This window comes from Maniola hyperantus, chromosome 18, assembly GCF_902806685.2.
Source record: "Maniola hyperantus chromosome 18, iAphHyp1.2, whole genome shotgun sequence".
Taxonomy (NCBI): domain Eukaryota; kingdom Metazoa; phylum Arthropoda; class Insecta; order Lepidoptera; family Nymphalidae; genus Maniola; species Maniola hyperantus.
The window spans coordinates 9,293,689-9,308,988 of NC_048553.1; the positions used below are offsets into that span (position 1 = coordinate 9,293,689).

Here is a 15,300-nt window from a genome sequence, read left to right on the forward strand (position 1 = left end):
TCATCTAGTTTGCTGAAGTCCGCTGAAATAGACAAATCTGTCAGTTCTAATTAAATTAAGTTTGTCTGACCTATTCTTATAACATTGTGTAGAGGTGCAACCTCTACCGTTACTTGGCTGGCAGCTATTAGGAAAACTTCGCAGCTGCCACACAACAATATTCAAATTTGGAACGCAGTGGGGAATCCTCCTGGTCACGCACGTTACAAGATTCCACATTCCCTATCATCCGCTCGTCACGTCAACATCTTCTACCATTGTATTATACTATATATAGCTCAATTACCACTCACTCACTGATTGACATAATTGTTCTCCTAGAAAGAGATAGAAAATGATATAATAATGTATGGGAGATATGTTCAGAAGTGGGATTCGACTAGGGAAAAATTATGACATTTCAGAAAAACAAGATGGCGGCCGACCTGACTTTTGTAACTTTTTTGTTTTCCAACCGATTTTGTTACAACTTGCAACAATTGAAGATATTAGTAAACGGTTTTTAGAAAAAGTGAAAAAAATTTGAAAAACAAGATGGCGGCCGAGATTTTCAAAAAATTCCCTCCTGTAAAATTTTGTATGAAACTTTTTTTTTTCAATCACGGTTTCATATAGAAGACAAAGATTCCTTTAGGGCAACATATGGAGGGAGCTGATGATTGAGGATTTCGGAGACGGGTGAAGGGCACGCTTAGGGTATTGAAGATAGGTGGGAGGTGCTCGAGCAAATGTCATTCGAAACCTCATCCAATTGCCAAAAATTTGAAATTTTTTTTAAAATTCCGAAAAAAAGATGGCCGCCATACAAATTTCATCCGCGTCCATCTCGGAGGGTATGAAAGATGGAAGAGTGGTTTCTTGGCAAGAGATGATCAGGATCCGAAGGTCTACTCGATGGATTGAAAAAAAATTCAAAATGGCGGAATTTTTTTTTTCATACAAAATTTTTTATTATTCAAAATGACGATTATAGACCTCGAGAGCTGCTTTAGCAGCTCGAGCAGCGAGCAAAATACTAGTTATACTATATATAGCTCAATTACCACTCACTCACTGATTGACATAATTGTTCTCCTAGAAAGAGATAGAAAATGATATAATAATGTATGGGAGATATGTTCAGAAGTGGGATTCGAGTAGGGAAAAATTATGACATTTCAGAAAAACAAGATGGCGGCCGACCTGACTTTTGTAACTTTTTTGTTTTCCAACCGATTTTGTTACAACTTGCAGGTCTTGCAGATATTAGTAAACGGTTTTTAGAAAAAGTGAAAAAAATTTGAAAAACAAGATGGCGGCCGAGATTTTCAAAAAATTCCCTCCTGTAAAATTTTGTATGAAACTTTTTTTTTTCACTTACGGTTTCATATAGAAGACAAAGATTCCTTTTGGGCAACATATGGAGAGAGCTGATGATTGAGGATTTCGGAGACGGGTGAAGGGCACGCTCGAGGTATTGAAGATAGGTGGGAGGTGCTCGACCAAATGTCATTCGAAACCTCATCCAATTGCCAAAAATTTGAAAAAAAATTCAAAATTCCGAAAAAAAGATGGCCGCCATACAAATTTCATCGGCGTCCATCTCGGAGGGTATGAAAGATGGAAGAGTGGTTTCTTGGCAAGAGATGATCAGGATCCGAAGGTCTATTCGATGACTTGAAAAAAAATTCAAAATGGCGGAATTTATTTTTTCATAGAAAATGTATGACTTTTTTAAAATTGTTCAAAGGGCCATTATAGACCTCGAGAGCTGCTTTAGCAGCTCGAGCAGCGAGCAAAATACTAGTTATACTATATATAGCTCAATTACCACTCACTCACTGATTGACATAATTGTTCTCCTAGAAAGAGATAGAAAATGATATAATAATGTATGGGAGATATGTTCAGAAGTGGGATTCGAGTAGGGAAAAATTATGACATTTCAGAAAAACAAGATGGCGGCCGACCTGACTTTTGTAACTTTTTTGTTTTCCAACCGATTTCGTTTAAACTTGCAACAATTGAAGATATTAGTAAACGATTTTTAGAAAAAGTAAAAAAAATTGGAAAAACAAGATGGCGGCCGAGATTTTCAAAAAATTTCCTCCTGTAAAATTTTGTATGAAACTTTTTTTTTTCACTTATGGTTTCATATAGAAGACAATGATTCCTTTAGGGCAACATATGGAGGGAGCTGATGATTGAGGATTTCGGAGACGGGTGAAGGGCACGCTTAGGGTATTGAAGATAGGTGGGAGGTGCTCGACCAAATGTCATTCGAAACCCGATCCAATTGCCAAAAATTTGAAAAAAAATTCAAAATTCCAAAAAAAAGATGGCCGCCATACAAATTTCATCGGCGTCCATCTCGGAGGGTATGACAGATGGAAGAGTGGTTTCTTGGCAAAAGATGATCAGGATCCAAAGGTCTATTCGATGATTTGAAAAAAAATTCAAAATGGCGGAATTTATTTTTTCATACAAAAATTTTTATTATTCAAAATGGCCATTATAGACCTCGAGAGCTGCTTTAGCAGCTCGAGCAGCGAGCAAAATACTAGTTATACTATATATAGCTCAATTACCACTGACTGACTCATTGACATAATTGTTCTCCTAGAAAGAGACAGAAAATGATATAATTATGTATGGGAGATATGTTCAGAAGTGGGATTCGAGTAGGGAAAAATTATGACATTTCAGAAAAACAAGATGGCGGCCGACCTGACTTTTGTAACTTTTTTGTTTTCCAACCGATTTTGTTACAACTTGCAACAATTGAAGATATTAGTAAACGATTTTTAGAAAAAGTGAAAAAAATTGGAAAAACAAGATGGCGGCCGAGATTTTCAAAAAATTTCCTCCTGTAAAATTTTGTATGAAACTTTTTTTTTTCACTTACGGTTTCATATAAAAGACAAAGATTTCTTTAGGGGAACACATGGAGGGAGCTGATGATTGAGGATTTCGGAGACGGGTGAAGGGCACGCTCAAGGTATGGAAGATAGGTGGGAGGTGCTCGACCAAATGTCATTCGAAACCTCATCCAATTGCCAAAAATTTGAAAAAAAATTTAAAATTCCGAAAAAAAGATGGCCGCCATACAAATTTCATCCGCGTCCATCTCGGAGGGTATGAAAGATGGAAGAGTAGTTTCTTGGCAAGAGATGATCAGGATCCGAAGGTCTACTCGATGACTTGAAAAAAAATTCAAAATGGCGGAATTTATTTTTTCATACAAAAATTTTTATTATTCAAAATGGCGATTATAGACCTCGAGAGCTGCTTTAGCAGCTCGAGCAGCGAGCAAAATACTAGTTATTATACTATATATAGCTCAATTACCACTCACTCACTGATTGACATAATTGTTCTCCTAGAAAGAGATAGAAAATGATATAATAATGTATGGGAGATATGTTCAGAAGTGGGATTCGACTAGGGAAAAATTATGACATTTCAGAAAAACAAGATGGCGGCCGACCTGACTTTTGTAACTTTTTTGTTTTCCAACCGATTTTGTTACAACTTGCAACAATTGAAGATATTAGTAAACGGTTTTTAGAAAAAGTGAAAAAAATTTGAAAAACAAGATGGCGGCCGAGATTTTCAAAAAATTCCCTCCTGTAAAATTTTGTATGAAACTTTTTTTTTTCAATCACGGTTTCATATAGAAGACAAAGATTCCTTTAGGGCAACATATGGAGGGAGCTGATGATTGAGGATTTCGGAGACGGGTGAAGGGCACGCTTAGGGTATTGAAGATAGGTGGGAGGTGCTCGAGCAAATGTCATTCGAAACCTCATCCAATTGCCAAAAATTTGAAATTTTTTTTAAAATTCCGAAAAAAAGATGGCCGCCATACAAATTTCATCCGCGTCCATCTCGGAGGGTATGAAAGATGGAAGAGTGGTTTCTTGGCAAGAGATGATCAGGATCCGAAGGTCTACTCGATGGATTGAAAAAAATTCAAAATGGCGGAATTTTTTTTTTCATACAAAATTTTTTATTATTCAAAATGACGATTATAGACCTCGAGAGCTGCTTTAGCAGCTCGAGCAGCGAGCAAAATACTAGTTGTATTATATAAAGCTCGCGAGCCCGTCTGTATTGTACATAACATATCAATTGTAAAGTGTAAAATAAACATCACTATATGTAGCTGGTTCTTCATTACATCAACCCTTCAGCTACATAATTGGTGACCCCGACGTGATGTGTCGGTCTTGGTATCTGAGGAGCGAATGTGGCCCCTGGATTTCGCCCAGGGCCGCAGGATTTTCGAATCGCTCCGTATTCAAATTTCCGTTCTAAGTGGCAGCTGCGATGTGAAATGTCTTCTTTACAGCTGCCAGTCTTAGAAGAGGCCGCATGCCTCTACATGTAGCTGAAGGGTTGATGTAATGAAGAACCAGCTACATATAGTGATGTTTATTTTACACTTTACAATTGATATGTTATGTACAATACAGACGGGCTCGCGAGCTTTATATAATACAATGGTAGAAGATGTTGACGTGACGAGCGGATGATAGGGAATGTGGAATCTTGTAACGTGCGTGACCAGGAGGATTCCCCACTGCGTTCCAAATTTGAATATTGTTGTGTGGCAGCTGCGAAGTTTTCCTAATAGCTGCCAGCCAAGTAACGGTAGAGGTTGCACCTCTACATCACCCCCCTACGGAGTGAGAAACAGAAAAAAAAAATATTAAGTAAGGCAAGTAATATATACATAAGAATGAAGGAAAAGAACCCTAAAACTAGAACATGTATTGATAAAAATGAGAAGGCAAATAGGATTGAAAGTTGCCTCAATATTGAGTCTTCTGTAGCAGCATCTGGTAATGGTGTAATACCTCAGGTCATTGTGTATACAGTGACTGGGAGGCAGTACTTAAGACCAGAGAAATAAGCAGTGGACCTGTATGCCTAAGTGACACGGAAAAAAAAATTACGATAAATGAAGCGTTCGGAGTGCAAAAAGGTTGATGACGGAGGAGACGCATGATGAGCAAATCTTCTTCACGTCGAACCTTGGCAAACTCGCGTCCACACAGACCTGAAGAGAGGTTCTGAGCGCGATAAACTCAGTGAACCTGGAAAAGTGAAAAGGTCGAAGGACTTACGAACGACGGACATCGTGTCTTAGGGTGCCCAGTGTACTACAGGAACATGTGTGCGGAGGCTATACAGCACTCCACAATAGCTGCTTCACTTTGAAATAAAAGATGATCCGCAATGCACGGAGGAAGCTTTGCTGAAAACCTTACGAATTGTGGCATGGTCCGTAGGGGTTTGTTGTGAATGGAACCATGGAACGGAGAGATTAGTCCTCTTCATACGTGTAATACTGTTTCTTTATAAATTGCTGAAATTTAAATTGTTATGACAGGAAAATTTTACAAAATACAATGGCAATTATGACATGACAATATAACTAAATAAAATTGTTCTAAAAAAAGTAAAACGTCTATAAAAAATTCCCTTTTTAAAATGAGATGATGAGACATCACTATATGTAAAAAAAAAAAAAAAAATGAGAATACTCTAAAATTTAATTGCGATCAGAATCAGTACCTACCAATTACTTAGTAAGTACTTTCTTAATGCGGCATTATAAAGTAGCAAGAACGCATTAGTTATCGATTCGCCGTCAAGTTCACCACAACAAGGTTGCAATAAGGCCTTGATGTCCAAAGATAAGTATTATCACATGCAAACGTAACTATTTATCTGCATCAGATTATTCAGATAGCAACAGAGTGCCAGATTGAATCTTATTTCTTTAAAATGGCTTGATTTACTCGTAACATACCCAAATTAAAAGAACAAAAGCGACTGATAGAGCTCAAAGGTTTAGCATGCTGAACTGGCAATGGGCAGGTCATGTCTGTCGCAGAACAGACGGCCGATGAGGCAGACGTGTTCTGTTTCATGACCTGAAAAAGGTCGCAGGAAGCGGGTGTATGAGAAAGGCGGAGGACTGTGTTTAGTAGTGAGATCTTGAAAAGGCCTATGCCCAGCAGTGGACTCATTCAGGCTGATGGAATGGAATGAATACCCAAATTACAATGGTGCTAACTTAGTTTTTTTTAAAGAACATTAGCCAAGTTTATTATGCTGACTAATATTCCCCTCCAACTAAGCGTAAAGCTTGTACTAGGAGTAGGTACGACGATATTGCAATGAGTTGTGTTTGAACCGAAAACCTTTCGGATTTCAGTCCGCTTCTTTAACCGTTGAGCTATCGAGGCTCGTTAATAGGTTGAAGATAGGGTAGGCTGTAGGCACTTCTAGCAGATCATCAATTTATTGTCTTATTGTGATAGACTGCGATGGACTTTTAGCAATTATTATTATTAACTAGCTTATGCTCGCGACTTCGTCCGCGTGGACTACAAAATTTCAAACCCCTATTTAACCCCCTTAGGAGTTGAATTTTCAAAAATGCTTTCTTAGCGGATGCCTACGTCATAATAGCTATCTGCATGCCAAATTTCAGCCCGATCCGTCCAGTAGTTTGAGCTGTGCGTTTATAGATCAGTCAGTCAGTCAGTCAGTCAGTCAGTCACCTTCTCCTTTTTTATATATATAAATAATGAATTCTAGCCCCATAAACTACCGCTATACAAAACATCACACCATTTTATTACAACATTCTAAGACACTATTAGTTGAAGGTGGGAACAGCCTCTAGACAGTCATAAAGGCTGCTTTCTCCTCTTTAGAAGCCAGCACTCAGAGGCACATTATCTTAAATATTGGTTGTGCAGCCCTTCCCCTACGTAACTAGCGTTACAGTTATTTGCTCACCGTAATCTATATACTTTACGAAATAGGTACCTGTCAGCTGTCTCGAAACGAAGAGTAAATATAGAAACATTTCATACACTCTCCTCGGTTTCGGAAGCGCCACGTGCAGGTGAAATGGAAAGACAAGAGTTGACATTCTTGGACCGACGCCAAACTATTTTCAAAAGCACAGACGATAATTTCTAATAAATACATACCTTCTTGTTCATATCTTGCAATATGTGCCATCACGTCTTTTACCTCTAGGTACAGTACGCGGCCGAAAGTGATGAACATCGGCCTTTAGAATGACATTTCATCTTTGTAGAGCGTTGTCTATGTCACTCATACCCATATGACGCTTTGTCGGTCTCAACGACCGAGACAGTGCTCTACAAATCTGCTGTCTCCTTCTAAAGATCGATGTTCATCACTTTTGGCTGCGTACTGTAGCTAGTAATTGGTAATGCATACATCAGTCGCTAGTAATTGGTAATACATGCATTTCTTCATGCATGCTTTTTTACCCGACTACGGCAAAGCCGATTTTTAAAACCATGTCATATCAAAATCATTTCGCATCTATTACCGACATATTTTTTAATTTTTTTTATTCATTATAGGCAAACGCTTGACCACAATCACACCTGATGGGAAGTGATGATGCAGTCTAAGATGGGACGCGTTTACCTAGAAGATGCTTATTCACTCTTGTTTTAAAGATACCCGGGTTGTAATTGGTAGGAAACACATATCGTGGAAGCGTATTCCAAACCTTAACCATGCGTATGAGGAATGATGACGAATATAAATGATACATGAATAATACACTAGTTCAATTCAAAGATAAAGAAACAAACTAACTTGTGAATATTGCACTGCGTCCTAACTAAACGTGTGCGAGCCCTAACTGGAAATTATTTACGAAAATAAATACGGAAGTATTTGTTCCACTTTCGCGAGCTATCTGCGCGAACGATCTACGTGAACTTTAGCTGTTAGCACACAGTACACACATATGTGCCAGCAACAATACTGTCTATTGTTGCGCTTGTAATAACCTTATTTTAGTGCAATCTAGTTTTGGACTGCGACACGAACGTAACTTTTTGCATAAATGAAATACAGTCACTAGGGTTGTCAACAAGTACGACAAAATCAAAAGTTCAATTCAATTCAATTTAGTTTTATGGCGCGCGGATAGACCAGACGGGCGCAGTTTACATAGTCAATGACGTGTGGAATTGAAGACATGTTATTAATGGTAGGTGATAGCTGGGAATTTCGACTGCCTTAAGTGTAATTTGGATAATTTATAAGTGGCAGGTTTTAAAATCAAAAATGTCTTAAGAGGAAAGCTTAGGAGATTTTAAGCCCTTTTTAGGGTTCCATACTGAAGGAACCCTTATTTGTTAGAAGAATAGAATTTGCTTAATGAACTGTAGAGAACATACCCATAAGAGACCAGTTGACCTACATCATATAAGGTCGGCCATAACTAATCCACTTCGCGGACATGAACCAAAATAGTTTTAAATAAAAAATAATATTGTACCCTTTCTGTATATATCTAAATATTTGATTAATTGAAAAGAACAAATCAATAGGTTTTTTATCATGAAAAAAATATTATTTGAATATTTTCGTGATTCCCATGACCCACAACAACGCGATCCTATGTCATTGTAGATCAGAGCCGTATACATACTGTTAATTTCGCTTGTCCACCGCCGCGGGTATGGTTTCCATACTAAAGTGCCCGTTTACCTTTAGAATTTCAAGCAACCTTTGGGTAACCTTCTTTCTGTAAACCTGATACATAACGTACATCGGTTCTCTCCAGCACCATAGCCCGCAGCCTGGCGTACATTGAATCCTCCCGCATGCGCGCCGCGTCGCGTATCTCTCGCACCAAGTCCGTTAGAAACCCCGGGGAGTACTGCCCGCCGATACCTGGAGACCATAAACCATAGAAAAATTTAAAAACGCTCGGTTCTGACTATAGTCGACGCATTACAGAGTCGTCGAGTTATCTGTTTTACTCGCACTTACCTAAGACCTGTGTGTGCGAGCGAATCGGACACCTAACTCGACGACTCAGTTTAAAATGCGTCGACTATAGTACTCACCCTAGCAAGCGACTTAGAATTCTATACAAATTGATTAGCGGAATGGGTTTAAAATGCCACACCTATAATACGCGACAGATCAAGATGACATTCGGGATATGAGGCGAGGGGACGCCCCGAACACCTACACGTCACCCGCGCTATCCCGCACCAGGTTAGCGCGGGGATTGTGCGAGTGTGTGGAGCGTCTCGACCCTGATTGCCATCTCGACCTGTCGCGTACTACTCCTTTCATCTTAGATGATCTGCCAAGAACATGTTATCCATACTATCCATACTTATTATTATAAATTCGAAAGTGTTTGTCTGTCTGTCTGCTTGCTTTTCATAGACGAAGTTTGGTACAAAGATAGCTTACATTGGGGTCGGGAATAAGCTACTTTTTATCCCGGAAACTCAAAGTCCACATGAATTTAGGTTTTAAAAAATTCCGTGAGAACTCTTTGCCTTTCCGGGATACTAAGTAGCCTATATGCTTCCCAGGGATACAACCTATCTCTGTATCAAATTTCGATATTTATTAAGCGGACGGGCCGTGAAAAGCTAGCAGACCAGACGGACACACTTTCGCATTTATAATATTAAACAAAATATGGATTAGGTACAGATAGATTAATTATTTATTTCGGCCGATAGACGATTTAACAACATTTAAGAGGTAAATGCAAGTAGTAGCGGACCTAATGTACCTTAACTAATTAGCGCAAGTTTTTCATTAAAGAAACCGTTAGTTATCCAGTTAGCTATAAAATCGATCAAAATTAACGAAGCGTGAGACCTTTTCCCTTACTTTATAATTATTACTAACGGGCTATGCTGCGTGTATAATTATGCATATTGTTTGTTTACTGAAAAATGTGCTGCAGAGTTATCTGTTCTAACCTACTTCAAAAGTCTAACTCTATCGTAGGCTGACATACATAAATGTAAAAGCCTGTTAATAAAAGATTAAAAAAAAAAAAAAAAACTCTATCGTAAGACTTTCGTTTTATTATTATCATACTTTGTTTTATTAACGAGAGATCCCGGGTTCCATTCCCGGCAAAACTATGATGCATAAAAATAAATAAAAATCTGTTTTAGAATGTACAGGTGAAGACCTTTCATATGATACCCCACTTGATATAGTCACTCACTTCGAAAGTTGAAAATACTAATTATTAGTTCATGGCCACAATTTAATTTGTTTTGTGTGATCTAACCCTAAATTCACGGTTTTCAGATTTTTCCCCAAATGTCAGCTATAAGATCTACCTACCTGCCAACTTTCATGATTCTAGGTCAACGGGAAGTACCCTGTAGGTTTCTTGACAGACCGACAGACAGACAGACAACAAAGTGATCCTAACCTATTTTATAATAGGTTAGGATCACTTTGTTGTCTGTCTGCAGGTAGGTAGATCTTATAGCTGACATTTGGGGAAAAATCTGAAAACCGTGAATTTGTGGTAACATCACACAAAAAACATTTAATTGTGGTCATGAACTAATAATTAGTATTTTCAATTTTCGAAGTAAGATAACTATATCAAGTGGGGTTTGATATGAAAGGGCTTCACCTGTGCATTCTAAAACAGGTTTTTATTTATTTTTATGCATCATAGTTTTTGGATTATCGTGCAAAGTGTCGAAAGAATACGACTGTAGTACGGAACCCTCGTTGCGCGAGCCTGACTCGCACTTGGCCTGTTTTTTGGTGTGTTTTTCGTGATTCTTCGATGTGGCGGTCATACAAATACTTACATTCTATTCGGATTTTTTGACGGATGAGTGATGATTATAACTATGTGCACAAACGCCCTATCTAGACTTTTATAATATCTTTGCCTTTAACATACTTTATGTACTTCCATAATTTTCACCTTAAATTAATGTTTGATGGTTATTGATAATGTTTTTTTTTTAAATTTTCCAATGATAAGGGGATGCACGCAAATACCTTCGTGTGATTACAAGGATCACCACGATCAATGCACATTTTGAGCTAATGTACAGTTGAACTTTGTACTTATTTAGTTATGCGATTTTGGTCTTAAATCTATTAAGAATAAAGGTTTGATTGGCAAGAACAGTTTAAAGAAGACCTCATTACTTATTGCTTAGGTGGGCACTGTATAATGTCGAGGTTATCTGACTGGGTCGGACTCGACGCACGCAACTTATTTAGAAGACGATAACCGATTTGTATTGATAGTAGGTAGGTAACTAATACAAAGCCGTATTAAAATATTCATCAAAGTATTTTTTCCACAAAGCTGTTTTTGTCGGTTCTTAGGGTTTTGTACCCGAAGGGTGCCCACGGGAGTCGGGATCGCCTCCGCTGTTCATCCGTATGTCTGTCAGCGAACTACGTCTCGTGAACCGTAATAGGTAGATAGTTGAAACATTCACAGATTGTGTATTTCTATTGCCACTATAACAACAAATAGTAAAAATTTCAAAATGGCCGCCATGAAAAAAAAAACATACCTACGCGTTATAATATCTTCTACGATGGTACGGAACCCTTTGTGTACGAGAAAGATTCGCACTTGATCGGGTTTTTATATATATTATTAATTTTTATTTAATCCTAACAACAGCAATATCACTATCCCTATTATAAATGTGAAAGTGTGTTGTTTTGTTGGTTTGTCCTTCAATTACGTCGCAACGCAGCAACGGATCGACGTGATTTTTTGCATGGGTATAGTTTAAGACCTGGAAAGGGACATAGGCTACTTTTTATCCCGGAAAATCAAAGAGTTCCCACGAGATTTTTAAAACCTAAATCCACGCGTACGAAGTCGCGGGCATCAGCTAGTGCAAAATAATCTTAAGCAACTAATCGATATGTTCCATATGTGTTGACGTTAAAAAAGTTATCAATGCGAACTAGGTAGATGTCTACCCACTATTGTGTCTATAATGCATAGTGAATACCAAATGACTGATGTAAGAAAGGTGAATGAGAAAAAGATAATAATAGCGCGTTGGCGTTACAACAGTTACAAGCAAGGTGCAAAGAGCCAAATGAGGAAATCAATGATTTAACAGGTTCAAATATCAAACTACCTCGGCCAGATCATACAACTCGGTAGAAACAACTTCGACAAAGACGCTGACAGCAGAATCCAGCTGTGCTGGGCAGCAGTTTCAAAGCTACGACAGGTCTTCGAATCGTCGATACCGCAAAGCCTAAAGTACTAAGGTCTTCAACGAGTGTGTCCTACCTGTAATGACGTATGGAGCGGAAACGTGGACACTGACAGTTGGCCTCGTCCACAAACTAAAAGTCGCTCAGCGTGCTATGGAGCGAGCTATGTTGGGTATCACTCTCAGGGATAAAATCCGGAACGAGCAAGTTCGTAGAAGAACAAAAGCGACCGACATAGCTCAAAGGATTAGCGGACTGAAGTGGCAATGGGCAGGTCATGTCTGTCGCAGAACCGACGGCCGATGGGGCAGATGTGTTCTGGAGTGGAGACCGCGTACCAGCAAGCGCAGTGTGGGATGACCTCCAGCTTCTGGGCCGATGATCTGAAAAAGGTGGTGGGGAGCGGATGGGTGAGGAAGGCGGAGGAGCATGTCTGGTGGCGCGCTCTTGGAAAGGCCTATGTCCAGCAGTGGACGCAAACAGGCTGATGGATTGGATTGAAATATCAAACTACAGAGGTTATATCTTATCCACGGAAAGAAGTTAGTAGGTACAGCACTCTCTGTGACGTAATCCCAAACAAATGATAGAGCCAAAAATCTCAGTGGGCGCCAGCCAAGGACCTGCACAGCCCGAAACAAGAAGAAGTACTTAAATAAAGATAAATACAGTATGCGGCCGAAAGTAATGTACATCGACCTTCAGAGGGAGATAGCAGATTTCTAGAGCACTGTCTCGGTCGTTGAGACCGACAAAACGTCATATAGGTATGAGTGACAAAGACAACGCTCTACAAAGCCGAAATGTCATTCTAAAGGCCGATGTACATTACTTTCGGCCGCGTACCGTACGACATTATTATTTATCAATATTCATTACCATTGAGATTTGCCGCAGCGCCCATACTGTTCGGTCCTTTGGGAAAATAGCTGGTCTGATGTCGTACCGCTTCCAGTTCAGCTGAAAATAAACAATTTTACATTTTACTTTAGCGTTTAAACTATCGTGAGCGAGCAGTCTCAACCGCGACGCGTGCGCGAACCGAGTCCCTGTGAAAAGGACCCCGGAAGGGTTCGAAACTAGTCGGGCTAACGTCGACTATACACATGAGTAAAACCAGGTGTGAGACATTTACATTTTATTTTCAAACAATAGTATCATTTTAGCTATTACATTTTCAACTAAAAATAAATCGCAAGTGTGCTTAAATCTGTCTTGAATGAACCTGAACTCAATAATATTTATTTTGTAGAACAAAAACCCGGTCAAGTGCGAGTCGGACTCGCACACGAAGGGTTCCGTACCATCATGCAAGATTTTTTGTTTACATGACGGCCATTTTGAAATTTTCTTATTTGTTGTTATAGAAATATGCAATCTCAGCGGATGCTTAGTAAGCACGTTGGTACGGAACCCTAATCCATACTAATATTATAAATGCGAAAGTGTCTGTCTGTCTATCTGCTAGCCTTTAACGGCCCATCAGTTCAACCGATTTTAACGAAATTTGGTACAGATATAGCTTGCATCCCAGGGAAGCCTACTTTTTATCCCGGAAAATCAAAAGGGTTCCCACGGGATTTTTAAAAACCTAAATCCACGCGGCCGAAGTCGCGGGCATCATCTAGTAAACAATAAGTATGTGTACATTGCACAAGGGGAACTTAGTCGTATCTCTTAATTTAATTATTAAACCAATCAATGAGAGATTTTACAAAATCAAGTGTTCCATTAGGTACAACAACAATGCAGAGTCGAAAGCAAGCCAGTCGTAAACAGTCGTAAAAAATACACGATATTAAATTGCACTTTGCATCTAGAGTTACTTTCGCCGATTTGAAATAATTACGTCATTAGAGACATGCACTATTGAGTTTTTTGGATTTGTAACGGATGAATTAAGTCATAAAAAGCTGTGATAGCCTAGTGGTTTTTTTTTTTTTTAAACTTTTCGCTGTGACAAGTGTCAGCGCACCCGTGACAAGATGTCAGAGACTTTTTAAGCCTAGTGGTTAGGACGTCCGACTTCTTATCGGAGGTCGGGGGTTCGATCCCGGGCACGCAACTCTTAACTTTTCGGAGTTTTAATTATCACTTGCTTTAATGGTGAAGGAAAACATCGTGAGGAAACCTGCATGCCTGAGAGTTCTCCATAATGTTCTCAAAGGTGTGTGAAGTCTACCAATCCGCACATGGCCCGCGTGGTAGACTATGGCCAAAACCCTTCTTACTCTGAGAGGAGACCCGTGCTCTGTAGTGAGCCGTTGGTGTGTTGATCATGATGATGATGATGACTTGAGTCATTCAATGTGTAGGTGATATGATATTTGAATAATAAATAAATAATATGACCTTATTGTTGGTGTGGGTTGCAAGGTTGACACCTGATCACCAAAAGCTTTGTTAGAAAAAATATCCACATTTTTTATCCATACTTCATGTTATAAAAGCGAAATTGTGTCTGAATGTCCGTTTGCTAGCTTTTTATGATGAAGTTTGGTAAATGGAAGGCCCATCTATTTAACCATATTTGATGAAATTTGGTATAGAGATAGCTTGTATTCCGAGAATAGCTATAGGCTACTTTATGTCTCGAAAAAACAAGTTTCCATGGGATTTAAAAAAACCTAAGCCAACATAGATTGCATCTGGAAAATAAAAGTTCCCACGGGATTTTTAAAAACCTAAATTCACGCGGACGGAGGCGCGGGCATCATCTAGTAAATTATAAATGGAAGTGTGTCTGTCTATCTGTCTGCTAGCTTTTCACGGCCCATCCGTTCAACCGATTTTGACGAAATTTGGTACAAAAATAGCTTACATCCTTTTATTCCGGAAAATTCAAGAGTTCCCACAGGATATTAAAAACCTAAATTCACGCGAGCGAAGCCGCGGGCATCACCTAGTTAGGAATATTAAGTAACACAGAATACCTACCATCTAGATGATATCTTTTGAATTTATTTTATCAGAGTTCTAAGCCTACTTTGAATGTACTTGCCACTAGGTCTGATTGCAGCCAAGCGCTAGTCTATAAATTTTTAAAAAAAGGTATAGCCTCGCATTTAATGCTGTTGCCGTAACAAATGGCATTTGATACAGTAATCTGATGTTAACAGTCTACTTAACCAGTCACTATTGAAAGTAGTGCTTCTTAATCCTATCAGGCTATCCTTATAATTGACACACTGGTAGCATACAAATAAGGGTGTTTACTTTCTCTCAAATACACAAATAAGAAGTCTGTCTATAATCCACATG

General features: G+C 38.9%; 1 protein-coding gene across 2 annotated transcripts in view; it reads right to left on the minus strand.

Annotated features, from left to right (window-relative positions):
• LOC117990692 (uncharacterized) overlaps positions 1-15,300 on the minus strand; it is a 34,078-nt gene that overhangs the window by 16,837 nt on the left and 1,941 nt on the right. For both annotated transcript variants that reach the window (XM_034978166.2, XM_034978167.2), the window contains exons 2-3: positions 12,919-12,999; positions 8,603-8,727 (exon numbers count right to left, since the gene is read on the minus strand). In XM_034978166.2, coding sequence (XP_034834057.1) covers positions 8,603-8,727; positions 12,919-12,999 — 206 coding nt within the window. The remainder of the gene's footprint in view (positions 1-8,602; positions 8,728-12,918; positions 13,000-15,300) is intronic.